Here is a 25,579-nt window from a genome sequence, read left to right as displayed (position 1 = left end):
GGTACTTCTGAATTTTTGCATGGACCTAGGTAGCTACCCGCTTTTATGTCCTTGGCGTGGAGGTCAAGGATAGGCCGGAGACAAAATCCCCGCCCTGAGCCCAGCTAAATGGATCTCAGAGCATACGGGTGCTTCCAGAGAGCCGTGTCCTGACACATTGTCCACACATCCATGAGGTAACATTCCCAGGGGCAGCACCTGAGGGACTCACGGAAGATGGCATGGGTGTTGAATTCAGGACATAGAATGCGGGTTCGTGTCTGAGCAGAACCAGACACTTGGTTAAGGTGCGTTCTTGACCTCATGTCTCACCTTTTCCTGTTGGACAGGCATGAACAGAGAGCATGGGAGGCAGGGGAGCGGGGAGCCAGGCTAGGAGATGCTTCAGAAAAGCTGGACCAGCTAACGGCGGCGGGAGGAACTGGGATGCTCCCTGTGTGCATGCGTTCACATGGAATGTGTTTGTGCACACCCATGCTTCTGAATGCGTACACATGCATGCAAGTGTGTGTGTTCCTTTGTGCCTATGGGCACGGGCCCTGCACACACCATGAGCAGAGGCCCAGAGAGGCCGGCTAAGTGGTCTTCTAAGGAGCAGTGGCAGATGGGAGAAAACCAGAGGGATGTGTTGGATGATCAAGAAGGTGTCACACAGAGAGCTTTGGGGCAGAGATGACAGAGGTCATTACCAGAAAGCAAACCACAGCTCGGTGCACAGAGAGACGAGCCTCCCACATTGGGCTCATCCGAGATGGGAGCCTGAGGCTTCCCGCCTGCTCACCCTCAGAGGTCTGGGAAAGTCACATGGTACTTTCTTTGGCTGTGAGTCAGGAGTTGCTTACACATGCCTGCATCTTATACGCTGTTGGGTGAGAACAGAGCCCTGGTGGCAGAGGGTGTAGATCTGGGTTTCTAGCAGAAAGGTTGGCCAACCCACCAGCTGTTCCCTGGAGGAAATCTGTGATGGTCTTTCTTCCACAAAGATCTACAGTCTTGGAAATACTACAGGGCAGTACTACTCTGTCTCCCTCGGATTCACCCGATGGCACGGTTCCGTGGGTAGCTTAGAAGCAAGATGACAGAGGGGCTGGAAAGGAAGCAGGCAGCTGACATGGGAAGCTCTTGAGCATCTTGGATATGCCTCGCAAAGTTCAGTGTCTGGCTGTACCTTTTACGGCCACCATTTTTCGGTCACAAATGACCACCCCTCCACCCCCACCACCCTGGTGCCAGGCTCCCTCGCCCAGGGCCCTTACTTGGGTGGCTTCTCCACGGTGCGGTAGGTGCTGAATGCCTGCAGCTGCTGCTGGACGCCGGTCAGGGAGTTGGCAAACTTGCGGCTGTTCAGGACCGTGATGGTCTGCTCGATCCAGGTGAGCAGGTCCGAGGCCAGCCCGCTGTACTTCTCAATCATCCTCTCGGTCTCAATGGCATGGTCGATCACCTAACACATCACCCTGTTACTGCCTGCCCCCAGAGGGGCAATTACACTGGGGGGCGGGAGGGGGCGAAGTGGGGATTCACGGCCCAGCGGGTTTTCTGCTAGGTGTGTCTCCTGAGCCCAAGAGGATTGCTAACCAGGGAGGCGTGGATGGGATGTGGGGGAAGCCCTCTGGCTGCACTGGCAGAGTCTGTGGGGAGCCGGCCCAGTGCACCCTGTGTCAGGTCACCCGCCACTAGAGTGGCATTGTATGTATTTTTAGAACTATTTATTAGGAATTAAGGGGCCTCCGAGCACGGTCCTTGATTAACACCATGCACACAAAGATGACCAAGAGAGCGCTCCAGGCTCCAGCAGCAGAGAGCCCGGCAGGGGAGAGGAACTAGTAGGAGAGTCTGTGGCATGCAGCAAGGCAGCCCTGAGGAAGTCCAGGTGGCATGGTGGTGACAGGTTGGACTGCAACCCACAAGGTCAGTGGTCCAAACTCCCATTCTGTGGGAGAAAGACCAGGCGTTCCACTCCTATACAGAGTTCCAGCCTCGGAGGCCAACAGGGGCAGTTCTGTCGTGCAGGGTGGCCACGAGTCAGAACTGACTTGATGGCAGTGAGTCTGTGTTCATTTCTGCGAGGGCAGTGGATTCCTGGCATGCCAGCACCTGAGCCCGCCATCTAGCAACAAAGCCAGCTCCTCTATTTGTTCGCATGGGGATGCTGAGCTTTGGGTCTCCCGGTGGAGCACTGGGGCTGCGAGCTGCAGGCTGTAGGACCCTTCCGGCCAGGCCATCACCTGCTCTGGAGCTTCAGACCCAGCAGTAGGTAGCTTCAGGGCGAGTTGGGGGCTGAGCTGCACTCCCCTGTTAGCTCCCCCCACACGGGGCCCAGCTGAGGCGCTCAGGTTGGAAAGGGGTCAGCCCATCAAAGCACAGGGTGGCAATGGAAGCTGGAGGGGCTCTGGTTACCTTGCCAACGCGCTTGCCCTCCACCGCCAGCACCTTCATCTTGGAGAAGTAGTGGTAAAACGCCACCACGTAGGTGATGATGGATTTCTCGTCGGGGTTTTCTGTGAAGACATCTGCAAGAGGGAAGGGCACACCCTCAGACCAACCTAGCAGCCAGGCCAGTCCCATGCCATGGGACTCAACCCTCCCCGTTCCTCCAGAGTAACATTCAGCCAAGAACCAGGTGACAGCATGTGCGGCAAAGGACTAAGTCTGCGATCTTAGAGCCATCATGAATGAGGCAGGACCCAGATTCCACAATGACCCCCCAGATGGGTTAGGGGAGGCGCCAAGAATCACCTTGCAGCGACCAGTGGGCTGCAAGCAGGGCTCTGACCCAGTTGCCACCCCATGCTTTGCCCAGCTCACCCAGCCCCAGGCTAGCCCTGAGCAGCTTCCCACTGCCCGCCCTCCAGCACGGTGAAGGGCTTGTCGGGGCAGGTGGGCAGATGGCTCACCTTCAGGGTCGAGGAGCGGGATGATGCCCAGCTGACGCTCGGCAACGTCAAACGCGTGCTCCAGGTTGTGTCGGGCATTGGAGTCCTTCAGCTTGTCAAAGTCAATCAGGTCGGGCCTGGGAACGGAGTCAGGCTGTTAGAGGGCGTGGCCGCAGCAGAGGACACCTGCTGGGCAGCCCCAGCATGCAACTAGGACCCTGGGCAGCCCTGGGAGGTGGTCCTCCTGCAGGAGTGGGAGGGGCAGGCAGCGGAGGGCAGGGAGGCCCAGCATGCGAGGAGACGGGCAGTGGCATGACCGAGTTTCAGGAAAGCGGGAGGTTAGGATGCTAAGGGTGACGAGAGACGGGAAAACAAGGAATTGTAACTGCGAGGGGAAGTGCAAGGTGTCCAAACACCCCACGTGGCTAGGTCTCAGTCGGTTCCCGCAGCCCTCTCCCCCTCTTACCGGTGCTTATGAATCAGGGCATTGAAGGCCAAGCCATCCTTCCAGCTGGAGGTGAAGTTGGTGACATTGACATGAGGGTAGCTGCATCCAAGAGAAACATTAAGACTGGAGAACTAGGCTCTTCTGGGGTCCCCCCAATGTCATCTAAAGGCCATTATACCAGAAGTGGGATGACCCTGGCCATTCTTAAACGACTTCACCACGAGAGACAGCAGTTGGTTTCCCCTAAAGGGCTCCACAAGGCCTCAGGAGGCCCTACGACCCTCATCCCCAACAGACTCCATGGCCTGATCCCAGGCAACTTTGGAAAAGCGTCCTGCCCTCCAGACCACAGAGAATGTGGCAGGGGAGACTGGGCATCGATGACAGAATTGGCTGCCAAGCCCTGGGTGAGGATGTCAGGTGTCCCTGGGGTGGCTGTGCCTGGGGGCTGATGGGGTGGTGGAGGTGATCCCCAGGCCGTACCCTGCTGTCTTCATCTGGCACCAAAGCAGCAAGGCGTCCTTGGCGGAGCGTGTCTCCCGGCCTTCCTGAGTCTGGACGACAATGTCCTGAATCTGCAGTGGGAATCATGCAAGAGGAGATTAGGTTCCGCCAGATCTCTGCTTCCCTGCCTTCCTGCCTGGGGGTACTCCTTCCTCTTGCTCCCCCCATAGCTACCCAACTGCATCACCAGTCCCCCAGCAACCCTACCCCGAGGGCTGGGCCCAGAGGCCTTCATCCTGTCTTAGCCAGGATGGCGGAGGGTTGGCTGGCTTCGTGTCAAACGAGACCCCCATCCCTGTCCTGGAGGTCCAAGGCCCCCGCAAGGCGATGAAGCAATGTCAGAAAGCATGTGTCTGCATTCATTGCTCCTCTTGCCTTTTAATTCTCCCCAGTGCCTGTTATTAGTATTATTTAATCTCATGCACCCACAGAGCGAGTACATCCCACCTCTACTTTCCTAGCCGCATAAGGTCTGTAGCCTGCAAGTTGCTTGCTAGCTCCTTCCTGTTCTGACCTTCTGGGACTGGGTGCTTTACGCCCTTTGATGATTAACCTTGAATTTCCATGTCAGGGGCCGAACTAGTAGGCAAAAATCCCTACTGTCCTTCTCCCACCCTTTCTAAATTTCCTCGCAAATAACATGGAAGCTGACTTTGAAGGTGAGAAAAGAAATCTTGTTGTTTGAAAAATATACAATCAGCTCTTCTGTAATATTTTTTGGTTACTTCTTTTCTTGGGATGGGGTGAGTTGCACCGATAGTTGCACCTTAGATGGCTGCTCACGGTTGCTACTCCCCCAGGAAGGATGTAGGACCTGGTCTTTGTGAACAGTGTCATGCAATTGACCTTGGTGTCCCCGTAGCCTGTGGTCCTGAGCTCTCGGGCCCAGGGGCTCACCCCTTCAGGATGTTTGGGTCTGTCTAAGAAGCCTTCATGACTTTCCCCCCTGTAGGCTACACCACATTCATGGATATGTTTGCAGCAAATGTTTACACGGATACAAATATCCTCAAAAGACAACATATGGAGAAATGCTCACAATCATTACCCATTCAAGAGATGCAAATAAAAACAATGAGGTATCACTTCACTCCAGCATTTATAGCAAAGTCAAAAAAAGAAAGAAAAGTCAAGAGAAAGAGAACAATAAATGCCAACAAGGGGGCAGAGAGCCTGGAACCCTCATATTTTTTGCAATTTCTGGTTTATCATTAACTATTTAAACACACACACACACACACACACACACACACACACACACACACACACACACACGAGTCTCAGTTGTGGGGAAGGAATGAAAAAAAAAAAAGATATTCCAGCCCAGCTACTAATATTGACTTTCATCCTCCCTCAGAAGACTACCTTTATTCTGGGCTCCCTGGTTGATCCTGAGCTTCCATGACTTCGTGTGATGTAGAAGCATTGTTGACAAACAAGTTTCTAGCCTACGGGGATGTGCACAGACGCTCCCATTTCACTGAGATTCCCAAGCCGTGCCCAGTCTGGAAAGACCCCCTCGGCTTTCCCTGCCACCAGGGAGCCTACCTGGAAACGAAGGATGATGGTCCAGATGAGACCCAGGACCAGGCGGTGGTTGCCATCGACAATATCGTGGGAGCCCATGTTCTCCAGGTGCACACGCTGCTCCTTGAGGAACTGCAGGGCCTTGTCCACGTTCTCCAGGCAGTGGATTCGCATCTTCCCCTTGGTGGGCTTGGGCTGGGAGAAAGCAGTGGACATGTAGGCAGGGAGAAGACTCACCTCGTGGAGGACGCCTCAGAAGTGACGGCAGCCCTGCCCCACTTGTCATCACATCCACCCACCCACCTTCTGGTCACATCCCTTCCACAGTCACTCCTTGCCACGCCCCACTCTTTCTTTGCAGTAAAGGTCAGTGGTTCACCTCCTACAGCACCCAGAGCTCTGCTCCCGGGCTGCCACTGTGTCTCCGGAGCGGCTGATGAGTGACAGCTAACGGAGCACGTCTAGGCACCAGGCAGAGTTCTAAGAACTCTTTACTGCTGGTTGGGGATAAGAATGGCTTCTGCTCAGTGGCTGGTAAATGGGTCCACCTTGTCAACCACCTTCACCCCTTTTCCAAATGCCCCCAAGTAAACGCAAAACCTTCATTGATGAGTAATTGTGTAATGGGAAGGGGTCCCAGTGGTCACTCTGGCTGCTGAACTTTTAACGCAGAGGGAGAGGCAGAAAAGGTGATAGAAGGAGGTAGCACCCTTTTCTGGTGTCTCAGAGCGCTTTCTCCGGTCCGGTGTGCCCTCAGTTTACACATGAGGGGAAAAGGCTCCAGAGGAAGTAACCGAACAGAGCCTAATGTTTGACAGAGCACCCCGAGGATGACATCATTGCCTGGGGGGCTGCCACAGGCAGGGCTTCCAAGGAACCTCCCCTCGCCACAGTAATAAAGCACATGTCGTCCACATTTTTCTCTTGGTTCCAACAGGTGTAAAAACGTCTCCAGCTTTGTAACGGGAATCCATAAGCCAACACAGCTTTGCGTGTGTGAAGAGGTCATTGTGGCAGGTCATTGTAGGCTGTCCCCCCAATCCCCAGACCTCAAGTGAGGAAACCAGGAGCTCTCTCTACATGGCTTTCTGGAAATAGGCAGGGGTGGATGTAGCCCGAAGGAGGACGAAATCTCAGGGAACTCAGTTTGCCACATGGGCACATGGCAGCTTAAGGGTTCATCTCGCCGTGGTCTTGGAACCTCTCAAAGGAGCAAAGAGAAACCTTGGAAGGTCAGGAGAAATCAAGATAGCTCTAGACCAGTGGTTCTCAACCTCGGTGCCGAGACCCCTTTGGGGGTCGAATGACCCTTTCACAGGGGTCACTCGATTCATAACAGTAGCAAAATGACAGTTATGAAGTAGCAATGAAAATAATTTTATGGTGGGGGGGGTCACCACAATATGAGGAACTGTATTAAAGGGTCGTGGCATTAGGAAGGTTGAGAACCATTGCCCTAGACCATGCCTTTCCTAAAGAGGGACCAACCACACCAGCCACAGGACCCAGGGGAGGGTGCGCGAGTCCGGCGGGTGGTTACCAGCATCTCTCCAGAGAGCACCTCCAGCAGCTTAATTAGCATGCGTCCATCCCTCAGGTCTTTGTAGAGGTCTGTGATGCGGCAGGACACCCGGGCCAGGTGTGAGTTCACCCATTTCGTGAAGGTCTTCTTCTGGACAACTTCCCGCTCATCTGGGTGGGGAGAAGGATCCTGAGTGAGGTCCCTAAGGTTGGCAAGGTCAATGTGACATGGCGCATGGGACGGTGTGTGTGTGTGTGTGTGTGTGTACCTCAATGCTAGGGTCTCCCCATCCCTGGCAGAGGAGGTTGCTGTATCAATTCCACCCCTTCTTGGAAGCATATCGGGGATCAAAGGTCAGCTTATTGGTAACTTGGGTGCATGCGCCATCAGATTAGAGCAACAATACCGTAATGCCCACCATCACCACCACCACCAACTCTTCTTCTTGTTAAACATCAGGTTATGGGGGCTCCTACAACTCTTGACACAATCCATCCATCCATCCATCCATCCATTGTGTCAAGCACATCTGTACCTTTGTTGCCATCATTATTCTCAAAACATTTGCTTTCTACTTGAGCCCTTGGTATCAGCTCCTCATTTTCCCCCTCCCTCCCCGCTTCTCCCTCCCTCATGAGCCCTCGATAATTTATAAATTATTATTTTTCATGTCTTACACTGACTGATGCCTCCCTTCACCCACTTTTCTGTTGTCCATCCCCCTGGGAAGGGGTTATATGTAGATCATTGTGATTGGTTCCCCCTTTCTCTCCCACCTTCCCCTTCCTCTCCTGGTATGGCTACTCTCAATATTGTTCCTGAGGGATTTATATGTCCTGAATTCCCTGTATTTCCAGCTCTTATGTGTACCCATGTACATGCTCTGGTCTAGTTGGATGTGTAAGGTAGAATTGGGATCACAATAGTGGGGGGGGGAGCATTAAAGAACTAGAGGAAAGTTGTATGTTTCAACAGTGCTATGCTGCACCCTGATTGGCTCGTCTCCTCCCCACAACCCTTCTGGAAGGGGATGTCCAATTGTCTACAAATGGACTTTGGGTCTCCACTCCACACTCCCCCTTATTCACAATGATAGGGATTTTTTGTTCTGGGTCTTTGATGCCTGATACCTAATCCTATCGACACCTCGTGATCACACAGGCTACCACCACCAATTCTATAAATAATATCAAGACGCCCCAAATCCAGCCTTGGGTTTTCTGTACAGAATGTTCTGCCCTTGAGCTCAGACTTCAGTATCAGGTTTACCCTTCCTTCCTTCTTTCCTTCCTTCTATCCATCCTTCCATCCATCCATCCATCCATCCATCCATCCATCCATCCATCCATGCTCTTTCTTGGCCCTGTCTCTCCCAGCCTACTCCCTTCATCTAGCCCTACCCAGCCTGCAGGAGTCAGTGTAAACAGCAGTTCTTAGGGAGCGTGTCCTGACCTCTTCTCCTTGGCCCACATTCGCTCTCCTCAGTTACATCTCTCGTGACACTTGTTAAGTTTTAGTTGAAAGTCTGTCTTTCCTGCAGGACTGTAGGCTTCCTGAGCCCAGTGAAACCTGTCTTGGAGAATGTTTTGTGGTGTATATTTTTGCCACAGTTAAAAAAGATTACGTACACGAATAACAATAAATACAAGGAAGAAGACCGTGCTCTAAATTGATGATGCTAATGTACAGCTCTTCTTGATATGATTGAACTATTGAATTGTAGGCTAGGTGGACAAAGAGCCAATACAACTGTTTAAAAAAGAAAAGAATATCTCAGGGCAGGAGAAAAACTGTATCTGGGGCCCATTGAGGCTCCCTGGGCAGTGTGTGGGGTGGGCCGGGCAGGGCAGACAGCGTGGCGCTGCAGCCCAGAAAGGCAAGCATGTGAGCCCTGCAGGCACCGTGGACTGAGGGCTTAGCAGAACCTGGACCTGGGCAGGGCTGGCTTTCTAAATGAACTCTCTGATTTAACATCAACACAAAGTATAGCTCTGCCAGCTCTGTCCCAAGGGGGATATTCTTGGCAGTTCCCGAGGCTGGAGCATCAAATGCCGTCCTACTTCATGGCTATTTTAGTGTTAAGAACTCAGACCCTTTATTCGTTCATTCAGCAACTGTTTATGGCACAACAGACTGCTAGGTGCCAGGCCCTGGAGGGTGGCAGGGGACTACAAAGACAGCAAACACGGTCCCAGTGCTTGAAGCAAAAAGAAAACCCTGCAGGCACAATGGCGAAGTGCTTGGCTGTGGACGGAAAGGTTGGCAGTTCGAACCTACCCAGTGGCTTCCTGTGAGACAGACGGCAATCTGCTTTTGTAAAGACTCTGGCCTAGAAAAGCCTCGGTGAACATTTTACTGGGCTGCCAGGAGTTGAACCGACCAGACCGCACCTAGCCACAACAATGTTTGAGGCCTACCCACAGCAGGTGTTTGGGACGTATCTAGAGAATGCGACAGGAACCATCTAATCCAGAACCACAGAGAGGGGAAAAGCACTCCTGCGGGCAACACAATTGGTTAAAATCAAGACAGAATTCAAACGGCGGCATTCTGGGTCTTGGGCAAAGGTCATGCTAGCTGATACACTGGACGGAAAGCAGGGTTCACATGCGCTGGCACTGGCCACACACAGGCCCCCGGTGCTGCTCCCAGGCACCCAGTCTGTTCTGTAAACAGCTCATCCTTCCCCGCAGTTTCGGATCCTTTGACTGAAGAGTTCAGCTTCTTTAGAGGGAAGTCCTTCAAAAGGCCCAAGTCCTTCCTTCCTTCCTCCTTTCCCATGATTAAGAATTCAAACACGCCATCATTGGGTAGTGAGGCCCGGATATGTGTGCTCGGCAGAGGGTGAGAAACGCTTCTAATGCTCTGACCGGGAACCCAGAATTAAATCTTAAACCACCGGGCTGGCACATATATCGGTGCAGAAGTATCTCAGGTCACCCTTGGATCCCCCAGGTCTGATCGTGCTAGAGCCCTAGGTCTAGAGCACAGGCAGGGAATCTCTCAGTTGCCTTTAAGTTTAGACTGACATAGAATTGCTCACCATGGGCACTGTGCAGCACGGAGGCACGAAAGACTCCAAGAGGCTAATGGTGATCATAAGGAGAGAGAGGGCCCAGGGGTGGGGATTAATTTCCATTAGTTCGTTCGCTCCAGCTGCTTCACAACGATCACTCAGCACATTCCCTCCCGGCCTGGCCCAGGCATCCTCCAGAGGAGAGGCACATGGCCCCTAGCCAGCTGAACTGGGCATCCTGGTGGTGTGGTCAGGCGGGAGAGGTGGCCACACACTGAGTCCGCTGTCCCCAGAGGACCTGGGCTCTCCTTTGGGGACCTGCTGTGGGAAGGAGAACTCAGAGGCTCTGCCAAGGTCCAGGCCTTATTTCCAGAGCCCTAATCCTGCCAGAAAAGATCCCTGGTGATATAATGGTCTGAGCAATAGTCTGCTAACCACAAGGTTGGCAGGTCGAACTCCCCATCTGCTTGGAGGAAGAAAGATGAGGATACCTGCTTCCATAAAGATTTACAGTCCTGGAAACCCTAGCAAGCAGATTTACTGGTGGGTTCGAACTGCTGACCTTGTGGTTAGCAGCCCAATGTGTACACCTACTCTGCCACCAGGGCTCCTATCCTCCGGCTCATAGGGTTGCTATATGTAAGTGGAAACCCGCTCGATGGCAGTGGGCTGTAACCATGTCAGAAGGAGCCCTGGTAGTGTTGTGGGTTAGGTTCAGATGGACCAGCCACTCTGCAGATGAAAGATGAGCTGTATCATAGAGATTTACAGTCTTGGAAACCTCATATAAGGTTCCTGTGCGTCAGAATCCACCTGATGGCAGTAGGTTTGAGGGCTCACTTTTCCAGAGAGAGCCCTGGGGTGCAGTGGTGAAGGACTTGGCTGCTAACCAAAAGTTTGGAGGTCTGAACTCAGCAGCCTCTCTGCAGGAGAGAGATGTGACAGTCTGCGTCCCTAACGATGGCAGCCTTGGGGACTCCACTTAGAGCCGACTCTGTTCTCGGGCTGCTAGGGCAGGAGACATGGCACGGTTTTGTAGTTCATTTTGCAGCCACACAAGAGATAAAAGGTAGCTCATTTCAATAATATCAACGCTGTCATAAGGTAATGCTGAGGGAGTTGTGGGTAAAACGGCTCATACAATACATGTCCAAGGGGTCAGGGAGGAGAGAGATCATTTGTAATTAGCATAATCATGTTGGAGCATCATAGAGACAAGTGGGCAGGCAGAGGAGGGTGCACATTCCAGCCAGGGAGAGAGGAGCCCAGGCCCAGAGGCACGAAAGGATGAGGCTTGTTCAGGGAGCATTGAGTAGCTGCAGGTAAAAAGACGACGTGTGGAAAATACACTTTAAGCAGGATGAAGGCAGCCTCGCAGGAAGAGCTAAGAAGGTGAACTTGTATTTGAGAGCCGAAAGGAGCCGCTGATGCTGTGGTAGGGGTCATCTTCCGAAATTTTAATTTGTAAGAGAGACAAAGTATTTGAGATCAAATTTCAAAAGGAATGTGCTAACGTTCCACAAAGAAAACTGTAAATGGCTCCGAGGTGTAATAGAGGTGTCAGATCGAAAACCATACACAGACGTCAATTTTCTCTAAATCGATCTGTAGGCTTTATACTATACCAAACATGTTTAAGTTATGTCGTTCAAAATCCAGTATCCCTTCTGGTAAGAATTAGATAAAAGATTTTAAAGAGTCATTGTAAAAAGAAGGGAACAACGTAAGAAGCTAGAAAAGAAAAGTAACAATGAATTGTAAAAATCTTCCTAGGGTTTTTTTTCTCTATATAAACAGTAAAGCATAGTATAAAGTTATACTAATAAAACTGTGTGGTACCAGCATATGAACTGATGGGCACATCGATAGAACAGAAATACTCCTAAGCACATATAGGAATTTAATATCTGATAAAGATGACATTTCAAATATGAAAGGTGAAGATGGAAAAAGTGGATAATCATTCAGAGAAGATTAAGTTGAATTCATAACTCATACCACAGGATAAATTTATTGTGGGTCAAAAGTTAAAATGGAAAAATGGAAACCACAAACATACCCAAATCAATCATGGTTTTAAAAAAAATTGCTTTATAATGGGAATTTTTTAAATTAAAAAATTAAAAAATAGGGAAACCCTTCTGAACTATAACACAAAATCCAAAGACCATAAAATCAATGATTGAAAAAATTCATCTACATTAAAAAGAATTGTGTAGGGGGGGAACCACAATATTCAGAGTCAAACCAAAGTGGGAAAATATCTATACACTGAGGCTACAAAGGACTGACTTTCTTCATGTCTAAGAATCAAAGCCCCTCCATCCAGCAGTTCATGACTCACGACCGGCTTGTGTGCTGCAGCGTGAGCCTGCTCCACACACTTGTCTTGGCCGTGACTTTCAGAGGAGAGATCAGCAGACTCTTTCTTTCGGGGAGCAGCTGCTGGGTTCGAATCACGGCCTTTCAGTCCGCTGCCAAGCGCTTAACCATTGCACCACCAGGAATGATACTGAAATAATTAGAGGCCATGAGATCATCTGTCTGCTTTAAAATACTTCAACTCTCAAAACAGATGTATGGCAAATATTGGACTGCAAAAACGTTAACAATTTAGGTGATGTTTTCGTTTTATCTTTCTCTCTGCTTTCCTCTATCTGTGATTTAAAAAAAAAGAAAAGTAGAGCCAGAAGGTAAAAAGGACACCAAAACACTATGTTTCACTTATCGGAGGGGCAAAGATCCGAAATAAAATACCTTGTTGGTCAAGATGTGTAGACACAAGCCTTCATATGTCCCTGAAGAGCGGGCACATCGACCTTAACCTCTACGGAAACTCCAAACCAAACTCCCTGCCCTTGAGTTGACTCATAGAAACCCCATAGGGCAGGGTAGAACTGCCCCTGTGGCTTTCTGAGACTGAAACTCTTCATAGGACGAAAAAGCCTCATCTTTCACCCACGGAGCAGCTGGTGGTTTCAAACTGCTGAGCTTGTGGTTAGTAGCCCGACTCATAACCACTACATCATCTGGAAATAGCAATCAGAACCACAAATGCACATGCTTTTCGACCCGGTAATTCCACATCTAAGAATTGATCCTATATACAAAGGTAAATCGAAGAGTATTCCAGTTCATACTTAACTCAAGTTTATTATAAACAAAATGTGTGTAAACATGTCTGTGATCAGGGGATAGCTACAAACAAGTTCTCTTGGTAATTCACTTGTCTTAGTCTTGTTAGGGTGCCTTCAAACAAAAGTACACTTTTTTGGTGGCAGGGAAAAACAAACAAACAATGCTGGGGTCAGGACTATTAACAAGTAGACATCTTCTCAAATCATTGAAGCTTTACAATTAATTTAAGGAAATGCCCCACAGAAAACAACAGCCTTTAGATGGAACACATTTTTTTTTTAGGAAGGTCAAGAACTCGAAGGTGAGCCAACAGACGGAAGACCAGCAACTTTGATGAATGAAGGAACGCTGGTGGGAAAGATCACTAAGTTACCTTCATACAATAACTGCTGAAGTTGAGTTCTCATGTGGGTCAACATTTTCGATTTCAAGCGAACGTGTTGGCCTCAGCACACTTTCTGCTCTATGGATGCTGAAAGAATGGTGCCAAGGATCAGCTCGCTCAGAGAAGCTGGTGATGACAACTTTATGGAGTGAAGTACATCCGGCACTGAGTCTTGGGTTTGCCAATATGATCCAGAGAGCAAGTTCAGTCACAACAGTGGCTTCTAAGGGGATCTGCGGGGCCAGTTAAAAATATTCCGGACAGAAATATCAGCTCAGAAGGTTATGGTTAGCTGGTCTCTGTTTGTTTTAAATGTTAAAGGGGTAAATGGAATCTGTTTTCTTGAAGGAATAGGACAATCAGGGGAGCTTATTATGAAAAAGTTCTTTTTAAAAATTGAAAACTGCATCTGTGAGGATCAGGTGAAGAGAGTTTGGCTGAGGAATTTTTCCCCTCCCAATTTAACAATGTACCTGCTTGTTCAAGGGTAGCTGAGGTTATCCTAGGAGAATTTTGTTGGGAAAACAGCCCAGCTGCACTACAGACCTGATCTTGTCCCTTCAGACTTCCTTTCGCCCCCAAAACACAACGAACACGGAAAAGTGACACCGCTTGGCTCTCTTGAGGACGCCAGAACTGGTGTTTTGACACGGGGTGAGTGGAAGAGCGCAGAATTCCTCAGGGAAGGCTTAGAGAGAGGAACACAACATCCTCACAAGTGTACAGACCCAGACCAGGATGTGTGGAGAAACCAGAGCTTCGCATTTTGATATTTTTGTCCAGTAAAGGTTTCTATCTATGACTTTGTAGCAGTACGTAAAAAACAAAAACAAAAACAGTTTTATTGGTATATAATTCACATACTTTACAATTAAATGGTTTATACACATTATACAAAGAGTTGTATAATCACCACAATCTGCTTTAGAAAAATGTCTTCATTCTTGTACTTATTATTATTGGCTCCCCATCTCCCCCAACTTCCCCTGCCATCACTCTAAGAAACTACTGATCCAGTTACTGTCTCCACAGATGTACCGATTCTGGATTTCATATAAAGAAACACATACAACCCCTGCCCCAGCCACTGTAACAAAATAAAACAAAACCAAAACATCAACCTCAGTCCAAAAGAAAGCAGAAAATAATAAAAACTAGACGTTTAAAAGGCATCGAAAGGAAGACCAAATGATAAGGTGTTCAATTTTAACCTCAATGACATCAGCCTTACTCGACTTCCCAACACACTCTGTCTGACAGCAAGGCTGTGCGCATCCTGGTCAGTGGTCGGGGGGGATGCTCCAGAGCAGTGGTTCTCAACCTTCCTACTGCCGCAACCCTTGCACACAGTTGCTCCTGTGGTGGTGACCCCCCAACCATAAAATTATTTTCGTTGCTACTTCATCACTGTCATTTTGCTACTGTGATGAATCGGGAGACCCCTGTGAAAGGGTTGTTCGACCATCCAAAGGGGTCGCGACCCACAGGTTGAGAACCGCTGCTCTAGAGGCTTAATCCAGGAAGGTGGCGTGTGTGTGCTGCAAATGGATTTGGGGCTTTCGCTGTCATCTACAGCCTTCTGTAGTAGCACGCTCGATTTACTCTCTGTATGTACTTGTGCATTTACCAAACAACCTACATGCAAGATTATTCACTGTGTATTTTTGGCACAGCAAAAGATTAGAAACAATCAAAATGCCCATCAATAAGCGATAGATGAAGTATGATGTGGCCATGGAGTGAAAGACACCGTACAGAGCACACAGCCTGGCAGCGCTGTAGAACAGGATATAGGTTTTCTAGTTTTGTTAAAGCCGGGGAAAACCAAGAAATCACTTGCTTAGATGTGCATCAGATGCTTGTGGACACAGATGTGAGATGCTGACAGCATGGCTGACTGGGAAACCGGCGTCTGGAGGAGCCAGATGGGAGAGAAGCGTGCTATCATTTGTCCTGTCCTGTCTCTGGACTTCTTCCCACTGGCTCTGCCCATTACGTATTCACACAGAGACAGATACACTTTTTCTTTTCTCAAGACAACACGGTGCTGGGCTTCTCTCCCTTTCTTTCCAGGTTTCTGGTTTCCATTCCTGCTTCCTTGCCTCAGGGAGTTTTCACCAGGCAAAACTCAGAAGCATCTTGAGCCATCTGAGCCCACAGGCAAGATGGAGGGGAGAGAAGCCTTCTCTCGGCTTCTGAGGTGAGAGGCACCCTCGCCCTCCAGTTAGTTTCCCAGGGCAGTGAGGCCCAATCCTTTCCCTGCCCTCCACATCTCTATTCTCTGAGGCTTTATTTTCTATTCCCTGTAGGTTTTGTCTTTCTTTTAACATCAAAACCGCCAGGATGATGACGCTATAATTCACAAACCATACCAGTCGCCCATTTTAAGTGCACAACTCAAGGGATCTCGGTATATTTACACGCATGTGCAACCATCCCCGCAGTCAGTGTCAGAACACGTTCATCACGCCAGAGGGACAAAACAAACTCACTGCCCTTGAGTTGATGCCCACTCTTAGCAATCCTACAGGACAAGGCAGATTGGCCCTGTGAGCTTCAGGGACTGTAACTGGTGGTTTCAGCCCGCTGACTTTATGGTGACCAGCCCAACACGTCACCACTGTGCCACCAGGGCTCCCTTCTCTACAGCGAAGCCTCCCTCAATACCCTGTAGCACTCACTTCTCTATACGCTCATCACCCTCCTCCATGGCCAAGTCTGTTGGTGTTAGGTACCGTCAAGCTGGTTCAGATTCATAGCAACCGGACTATTGTGGTAGTTACATAATCTGGTGTCAATTTGAGAGCATTATGAGTGAAGGGGCGTAGTCCAGCCTGTTAATCCGGAGAAAGCCAATGAGACCTCGGTGTGGGCCTGGTCTTCTGAGAATTCTGGGAACTGCTGTTTTCCCTCTTTGGAGGCAGGAGGCACCTCTCTCTCTGCTTACTCTCTGAGATGCTCTACTGACAAGACACATGGCACTCCGCTGATAGACCCCATGCCCTGGGAACTGGAGAGGCCACGTGGAGACTCCTGCTAGTGCTGAGATGCTTACAATGCCACTAGATCCAAAGACTTTCTACCCACTAGCCTGTGACTGTCCTGCATTTGGCATCATTGCATGTGTTTTGTGATTCTGAAGAGGGCTTTATAGATCGGTATCGGACATATGGGCTAATATCAGACTTATGGGCTTGGACTGGATTGGGTTGGGATGTTTTCTTTTTTTTTTTTTTTTTTTTTTTTTTTGGGATGTTTGCTTAATGTACAATCACCCTCCATATAAAACTCTCTCTTATACACATGAGTGTCTATGGATTTGTTTCTCTAGTCTACCCAGACTAACATAACTGCACAACAGAACGAAACGCTGTCTGGCCCTGCTCCATCCTGTTGCATCAATCCATCTTATTGAGGGGTCTTCTTTTCCGCCCACCCTCTATCCAGCATGACATCTGTTATGGATCAAATTGTGTTCCCCTCCAAAATACGTGTTGCACCTCCTAACATCCCCGCCTGGGCTATCATCGATCGCCCTTGGGAAGGAGTTGCCTTTATGATGGCTAAGGAGACAGGATTCATGTAGGGTCTGTCTTGGGTCCAAAGAACATACACATCGGTCTTGAAAGAGGTACAGACAGGGTGCAACTCAGCGATGAGGATGGCAAGACTTCGTCTCACGTTTGGACCTGTTGTCAGGAGAGACCAGTCCCTGGGGAAGGACATCCTGCTGGGTAAAGTCGGAGGGCAGCAAAAAGGGAGGAAGACCTTCAACACGATGGATTGATCCCGTGGCTGCACCGATGGGCTCACATACAAGAACAACTGTGAGGATGGCCCAGGACCAGGTAGTGTTTCGCTGTGTCGGTACGAATCGGAACCGATGCCAAGGTACCTAAATGCCACCACCTACGTTGAGTCCATCTCTCTTGAGATACGAAAGAGATGAAACAAGTGAGTTAGCAAGCAGAGCTGGGGACGAGATGCCGAGTCACATGGAGCTTGTTCAGAAGCAGAAGCTCAGAAGAAACACAGCCCTTTCTTCATCGCCAACACCGAAGCCTTCCCCGAGGGCCAGCACCCTGAATTCAGATTTCCAACTTCCTGGATTGTGAGAAAACGAATTGCTCCTTATTGAAGTCACTTATTTGTAGTGTTTCTGTGATCGTAGCACTAGATAACTGAAGACATGGCACGTGGGGCCACAGCTGAGTTCCTCTGGCTACACACACGGGAAGAAAAAGCCAACTCCACAGCAGCCCAAGGCTGACTGTCCTCAGACAGGTCAAGCCTGCCTCCACCCTCCATCCAGCCTTCTTTATTCTGACACCAACCATCCCTCCTCCCACGGCACTCGACTTCTCTGCTACGCTCGATGCGTTGCAACGGCCACATGGAACTCACAGGCCAGTCTCGTGATTAAGGGATTATTAAGGGAGCCTACAGGTTGCAAAACAGCCAGGGCACAGTTCTTTGGTTCACAGCACCTCTTCTCTGTCCTGCTGGGAGGAGTGTCTGGTCCTTGGCCCCTCGGACACGTGGTCCTTTCTTTCTGCCTTCTTGGGCCAGGAAGGCTGCCTGCTGCTCTGCCTCATGGTCTTAGCTGCCTCCGCTGCCACCATCGACTGGTGGCTCTTTGTTCTTGATGGTTGCAGGATTCTTTCTCTGCTTATATCCTCAGTGGAATGGCAAAACTGCCCAGTCCCCTCTACAAATGCTTCGTACCCATATCCTACTTTCATGGTCTACGCCCGCCCCCAGTCATTTGGCGGGAGTTATAAAGGCACGAATAGCAGTCATTCAAGCGCATTTCACTTCACCACGCTAGCTGAGACCATGCCCTTCTCCAGGAACTGCTCCTTCTGGATAACCTATCCAAAGTATGTGCAATAAGGTCTCGCCATCCTTGCCTGCAAGGAGCATTCTGGCTGCACTCTTCCAAGGCGGATTTGCTTGTGCTTCTGGAAGTCCACAGTACATTTCATGTCCTTTGTCAACACCGAAGCTCAAAGGCATCAATCCTTCTGCCAGCTTCCTTAGTCCCTGTCCAATTCCCACATGCATAAGAAGCGATCAACAGTACCATCGCTTGGGTCAGGCACACATTAGTCCTCAAAATGACCTTTTTTTTTTTTTAACACTTTAAACGCTAAGCAACCATTGATCTATTTCAGTTTCTGTAGAGTTGTCTATTCTGGACATCTGACATAAGTGGAATCATGTGGCATGAGGTTTCCTTCAAAGGTTTTAAAGCCTAAATTCTTTTCCGGGATCCAGTTCTCATCATTCCCTTCCCTTTCTTGTATTACCCACTTCTCTCTCAGCTCTTTCTTCAATTTGCCTCCTCCCTTCTGGGCCAGCCGCACAGGGCCTCCGGTCCCACTCACAATGCTACCTGCTTCCCCTCCTGATGTCAGGGGCATCCCGGAAGTTTGTTTGTCAAAAGTCCCCAGTGGGCCGTTTTTAAAATTGGAGCTTGTTTCCTGTGAGGTCTGAAGCCAAGTGGCCAAGGTGAAATTGCTTCTCTTTGGAGCCCATCTATTTTCCCGTGGTGGCTTCCTGCAACATTTCTTTGAGTGCTTAATGTCTCTCCCTCTTCTCTCTGCTAAAAATATGCTCTCAAAAAAAACAGCTCCCATGGGGTGGGAGTGGAGGTGGGGGTGGGGGATATGCCCTCACAAATAGAGAGCAACTTAACATTCAACCACAGGAAACTGCTTAACAAACCTGGTATCTGTGTGAGGCGTTCAGGAGCCCCCGTGGCACAGTTAAGCGCTCAGTTACTAATCAAATGGCCGGGGGCTCAAGCCCACCCAGCGGCTCTATGGGGGAAAGGCCTGGCATAAAAGAGCCCCCATAAAGTGGGCAGCTGACAAAACGCTAGGGGGCAGGTCTCCTCTGTCACCTGGAGTCATCGCGGGTCCAAATGAACACGAAGCACCTGAAAATAGCATCGGTGAGGCCACTACGCAGATGATGAATAGCTTTCTGGGAAAATTCAGGCTCTTTGTTTCGTTGAACCATCGACAGACATGAAGAAAAACTCCAGCGGGGTCTGCTTAGGCCTGGTGGTAAGGTTGCAGGGGACACGGACGTCTGTTTGCTTCTCTATATTTTCCCAAAGTCACTGCGAGGAACAGCACTGCTTTCATAAGAAGGCGATGCAGGTCATTAAGAAAAACAGGGTGTGCAGCTCACGGAGCCTGGGGGATAAACAGCGGATGACAAGCCACACGAGCATTGTCACCACCTCTTGGCTGTTCCTGTTGCTCTGACTCACAGTGATCCTGTGTGCCACACAACGAAACCCTGCGTGGTCCTGCTCCATCCCCACAGTGAGTTCAGTCTTTACTGACTCCCAGATTAAAACACACACACACACACACACACACACACACCAGTGGGAGACGGCACCATGGGAGGCCCATGGACAACTAGCCTCGACTGGGGTCTAAAAAAATAATTTAATGCCGAGCCTTTTGTGGGTTTGTCTCAGGAGAGAGCTGAGACAAACCTCTATCTCACAGATGGCGATCCACTAGAAAGCCTAGCAGATAGGCAGACAGACCCTCGGGGCATGGACGCACCATAAATCATGTGGGTAGCATATGTCTGATTCTAACTAGTTTGGGAAGGACTTTTCCTGTCCACAAATCACCTTTGACCACACTGGTATTGAGACAGAATCTGCTGCCCCTGAGGATTTGTAATCTAGCTAGAACCAAAGACACTTACTAAAATCCACTGCCCAGAGTCCACTATGGCTCACAGGCTTTCTGAGGGAGTCACGCTTTATGGGAGCAGACAGCTCCATCTTCCTCCCTTGCCTTTGGCAGCCCCGGTGCCTGTGCCTGACCCACAGCTCCACCAGGGCTCTTCTCAATCTGCAGATGCAAGGAGAAAGCCTGCCAGAGGGGAAAGACTGACTTTGCAAGTGACCAGAGTAGAAGACAAAGAAGCTGGTTAACTAGATTGTAGGGAGCACCCATCATCCCAGGGGAGACCATGCCATCATTAAAAGACGGCAGATCCTGGACAGATCCTCCTGGCACGTTGCTAGGTGAAGTGCTGCAGCCGCAATGATGATTTGGACTTCCTTCCTCGGCGATTCCCGCCTCCTCCACAGGGTGGTCGGAGGGCCTAAGGAGATGAGGTGGGTCCAGGTCTACAGAACACGAAGCAGCTGTGCCTATAGGAGGTGCGACGTCCGCGCGCGCGCACACACACACACACACACGCAGGTGGTGGCTGCACAGAGAGGAACTCACTGAGAAGGTGAGCCATGCAAGTCAAGCTAGTCCCAGTCTCAGCTTCAGCTCTGGGGACACCTTGAATGAACAGAAGGGACCCTCGGAGAACACACTGGTTGCCTATAAAGAGTCAGTTTTCTCCCCAAGGCCAGGAACCAGAGTTCCGCTCGTCATTTGTCAGGGCTGAGAGGCACATGGACAGTGCTCACAGGCAGGTGCCTTCTTCTCAATCGTTCAGAGCTGGAAGGGCCCTCGTCACCGTCTGGTTCAAGTCCCAGGGGAGGAAACTGAGGCAAGAGTGGAAAACCGAGTTGGCCACAGTCACCTACCAAGGGCTAGGCCACTACAGCATCCTGAGGACAAACGGATGCTAAGAATAGGAGGGGCCACATTTTCCCACCGGGTCACCCGGCTGGGTCTCCAGCCGTCTGCCCTTTCCTGGACTTTGCAGAGCCTTCCTATCACCTGCACTCCCCACTGAAGTCAGGGCTACCCCTGTCACTTCCCTCCCAGAGGCACTGGGATGAGTCGGGAGGGCCCGCAGCCGGCTCCCCTCCTCCCGGGCCACAGCTCAGGTCCAAAGGTCCCACAGCTCTCCCTGGTAACAGCTCTCCCTCCCGTCTCTCCAAATCTGCCACTCCTTTGCAAACAAGCCCCTCGTTAAACTCCACAATTTCATACTATTTCTTGACAGGGCCAAGACGCAGGGACCACAAACTCCCCCGGTCTGGCTCCTGCCTAGCTTTTCTATCCTGTTTGTCTTTCTCTCCAGGATTGGCTCCGAGAAGCCTCAACCTAACAGAGGAGCCCCCCGGTGTGTGTGGTGTATGTGTGTGTGTGTGTGTGTGTGTGCAGTGAGTTATCGGCAGGGTCACTAACCACAAAGTTGGTGGTTAGAAGCCACTAGCTGCTCTAAGGGAGAGAGATAAGGCTGTTTGTTCCCATACAGAGTCACAGCTTCTGGAGAGTGTTCTACTGTATTTTATAGGGTCACCATCAGTTGGGATCAACTTGACAGCCCCAATCCCCCCGGACAAGCCAATCCATGGCCGTAAGGTCAATTCTGACTCACAGTGACCTGCAGGACAGAGTAGACCTGCCCCTGTGGGTTTCCCAGAATAAATCTTTACTAGAGTAGAAAGCCTCGTCTTTCTCCCATGGACAACTTCAACCTTGTAGTTCTCAGCCCAAGGCCTAACCCATTACACCACCAGGACGCCCCACTTGACAGCAGTGGGTTGTTTGGGGGTGTCGTAGCTGAGTAAACTTTATACACTATGGAAAAGGCAACTCACTGCCACCGAGACGATGCCGACCATGGCGACCCCGGAGCGCAGGGGAGCACCGCCTCTGTGGGCTTCCGGAGCTGTCACTCCACGAGAATAGAAAGCCCGTCTTTCTCCTGTGGAGTGGCTGGTAGTTTCAAACTGCTGACCTTGAATTTGCAGCCCAAATCGTAACCACTACACCACCAGGGTTCCATACAGTGGACACACACACACACACACACACACACACACACATACACACAAGTTATGTGATAACCCTGTTCTCAGCAAGCCTTCTTCAGCACATTTCCCATAATTAGTCATCATGCACATGGATGCATATGTATAAAGAGGCACATATGTGATGTGACTGTCTTTCACTAGACTATAAAGCCAGGTTCTCTGTCTCGTCTCATTTCTGGGGTCCAGAAGCTGAAGGTCCTGAAGGGAAATGCTTCCAGAGACTGGCTGCTCCCAGCCTCCCGTCAGCCTCTTCCAGACAGGACAGGATGAAAGAGGAAAACAAGGGTAGCTCGGCCAAGCAGTGCGCAGGGGCCCACGGGGTGGAGAGACGGGTGCGCTGCGCCCTAGAGCCCCCAGCAAGGCTCAGGGCTGGTGTCAGCTTGCCCTTGAGAGCGGGGCTGACAGCCCACGGAGTGTCCCAGAGATGGACAAGGCTATAACCACGGCTCCTCAGACAGTGCCACAAGGAGGGAACAGTCTTATTATTAACCTCTGTGTATTAATATTTGATAAGGCGTCTTCCCGGGGCTAGAGAGCAGGCAGCCACGGAAGGAGGACAGCGGTGCTGCTGTGAGACTCACCACCGTGGAAGAACACTTCTTAGGCAGAGGGGAGCGGAAGCATGGGAGAGGGGGGTGTGTCCCAGCAGCGGAGAGCTTCGGGAGCGCACTGTGCAGGTGGCACCCCAGCCTCTCCTGAGGGCAGGGCCCTGGCAGGTGTCTCTGTCACGGTGGCCTGCCTCGGAGCAGGGTGAAGGGGACACTGCACAATGGCTGCCTTCCAAGAGAAAGCAGACGATCCAATGATTTCCCCCCCGCCCCCGACTTTACATTAAAATGATGATAGGTGTTTCCATAAATAGTGTATATTTCCCAACATACAGTCTCTAAAGAACACTCCATGTCACGTTTTGAAATCTGGGGTGGGACAAACCTTCCCCTGATGACACCGTCTTGTGGACACTACCCATTGTTTTGTTCTCACAGGCAGCTGGGGAGAGGCGATCCGACCATCCAAACCAGTGCCTCATCTCTGGCAGCTGTCTTTGAATCTGTCCACCTAGCAGGCTGCCAAGAAGCTGCAGTCCCACCCCTGCCCACCCACCCCACGCCAGAGTGAATCCTGCTCTTTTCTGGGGGCACAACCTTCCTGGAAACGGGGGCATCTGGGACCAGCGTCATGCAGTGGGGGGCAGAGGCCCTTCAGCAGACCCCGAACCCTTTGGCCAGGCAAGTCTGGGAGGTGCTGTGGCCACACCTCACCCTCCCTGGGGAGGTCTTGGGAGCAGGTCAGTGGGCCACTGCCCCCGGCTCCGATGAATAGCTGCTGGTCATAGTTGGGTCAAAGATCAAAGTGGCAGCAACTATGTGCTTCAGAGCAGGATGGGGATGCGTCCCTCCATACACCTGCTGCTCCACTGCATGCATCGACTTGTTCTCAACCAACCTCCCCACTCACCCTCCTCTCTTGTGTGGGCAGACGACTACAAAGAGGCAACGCAGGAAGAAAGGCCACCTATAGGTTGAAATATCACGTGGATTCCAATTTAAAGCCAGAGCCAGAGTGGACAGCACGATTTTGTGTACTTTGTTTTAAGAGGAAGTTTTCTGTCCAATCGATCTGTTACTAGCTGTGTGATGAGCCAAAGGGCAGAAGAGAGATTGCGAGAGAGCATGCCCTCTGGGTCTCTACAGCCTGCTGAGATGCCCAGCTGTTTGCACAGGCTCCTGGGGGGTGGGGGGTAGGGGAAGAGAGGAAGTGAGAGGGTGGTTGGACCACAAGAGTTCTCTGCAGGAGCATCTTTCCTTAGCATCTCTAGATCCCCCTCCTCTCCCAGTGGGCAGCATCCTCAGGCCTGGCTCCCTGATGGGGGGTGGGTGGACCCATGGGGAGAGGAGTGTGCACAGGCAGGCACCTGTCTCCTCCGGATGAGGAGAGGGAGACTACGGGGGTGGTGTGGGTGGGAGGTGGGGGGTGTGGGTGGGGTGGAATCCTGGCTGGTAGATCTGCAGCCCGCAGGCTCATCTCCATCTCCACAACCACAGAGCTTTCCCTGCAAGGCTCACATCCCTGAGAAGGGGTGTGAGTGGGGAGAGGGCACTGGGAGGGTCCCCAAGGAAATATGAAGGCCGGGACCTGTGGGGGTTTAGGTTCTTAGGCCACTCACTGGCTCCCTTTCTCAAATCCCTCCAAGGAGGTCCCCAAAGTAGAAATGTGCCTGCCTGCCCAAGAGGGTCGTCAAAGCAGAGGTGGACTGCCCCAGGTGCAGGGAGAAACATCAGGATGACTCCCAACTCCGCCCCAAGAAGGGCCATCCGTCTAGACCGGAGGCTGGCATTAAGAAGCTACAATCTGCTCAGGGATCTGTGGGGGCAATATGCCTGCTGGGCAACTTGGTACTGCCAAGGTCAAGCGGATCCCGTGCAGGAGACTTTTGTAGCATTTTTCTTACCCATCTACCCCCATTCCCTTCCCTTTGGTCTGACTGAGCTGTAGCTTCAGATCAAAGGTCACTCATTTGAAGCTACACATAAGGAAATGGTCTCCTGTCTGTAGTTTTCAGGCAGAATACCCAGATGGCTTGCTCATCTGGGCTCAGGGAGGAGAAGCTGGGAATGGCAAAAAAGGCAGACTAGGGTGCTTCCTTTGCAGCTCAGAAAAAGTTGCATTAGAGGTACAAAAGATCAGGTCTTATTAATCGAATAAAGCAGTGGTTCAGTGGAAGAATGCTTGCCTCCCATGCAGAAAACCTAGGTTCGATTCCCAGCCAAGTATTTCATACTTCTGAAAATCAGCCAAAGACAATGGGACATATCCTCACAAGAAGGGTCACAAGGAAGGGATGAGTCAACCAGGGTGCAGTATAGCATGGATGAAACACACAATATTCCTCTGGTTCCTTGAGGCTTCCTCACCCTCCACTATCATGACCCCAGTTCAGAGCTCACAACACACAGAATCCAGGAACACGAATGGGAGTAGCGGTACCAGGAGGGTAGGAGTAAGGTGAGGAGAGGAGGCAGGGACCAATCACAATGATTGACACATAACCACCACCACCACCCACCCCAGGGGGATGAACAACAGAAATTGTAGGGGAAGGGAGCCAGCAGTCAGTGTAAGATATGAAAACAATAATAATTTATAATTTATCAAGGGGTCACAGGAGGGGAGGAAGAGGAGCTGATATCAAGGGCTCAACAGAAAGTAAATGTTTAGAAAATAATGATGGCAACATATGTACAAATATGCCTGATACAATTGATGTCTAGATTGTCATAAGAGCTGTAAGAGCCCCAATAAAATGATCTTTTAATAATTAAAAAAAAACAGTAGGGGGAGTGTGGAGTGGGGACCCAAAGCCCATCTGTAGGCAACTGGACATCCCCTTACAGAAGGGTC

The 25,579-nt window shown here is 50.6% G+C and overlaps 1 protein-coding gene across 3 annotated transcripts in view; it reads right to left on the bottom strand.

Moving 5' to 3' along the window:
• The window catches only part of SPTB (spectrin beta, erythrocytic), a 135,886-nt gene that overhangs the window by 46,689 nt on the left and 63,618 nt on the right, over positions 1-25,579 (bottom strand). For all 3 annotated transcript variants that reach the window (XM_045288229.1, XM_004698653.3, XM_045288230.1), the window contains 7 exons: positions 6,896-7,047; positions 5,377-5,550; positions 3,808-3,899; positions 3,343-3,423; positions 2,898-3,013; positions 2,401-2,513; positions 1,257-1,444 (listed from right to left, as the gene is read on the bottom strand). In XM_045288229.1, coding sequence (XP_045144164.1) covers positions 1,257-1,444; positions 2,401-2,513; positions 2,898-3,013; positions 3,343-3,423; positions 3,808-3,899; positions 5,377-5,550; positions 6,896-7,047 — 916 coding nt within the window. The remainder of the gene's footprint in view (positions 1-1,256; positions 1,445-2,400; positions 2,514-2,897; positions 3,014-3,342; positions 3,424-3,807; positions 3,900-5,376; positions 5,551-6,895; positions 7,048-25,579) is intronic.

The sequence above is a fragment of the Echinops telfairi genome, unplaced genomic scaffold (genome assembly GCF_000313985.2).
Source record: "Echinops telfairi isolate 266 unplaced genomic scaffold, ASM31398v2 ScPeMD7_18;HRSCAF=68, whole genome shotgun sequence".
NCBI classification, from domain to species: Eukaryota; Metazoa; Chordata; class Mammalia; order Afrosoricida; family Tenrecidae; genus Echinops; species Echinops telfairi.
Note: the sequence above shows the minus strand (reverse complement) of the source record. Positions and strands in the feature narration are given on the sequence as shown.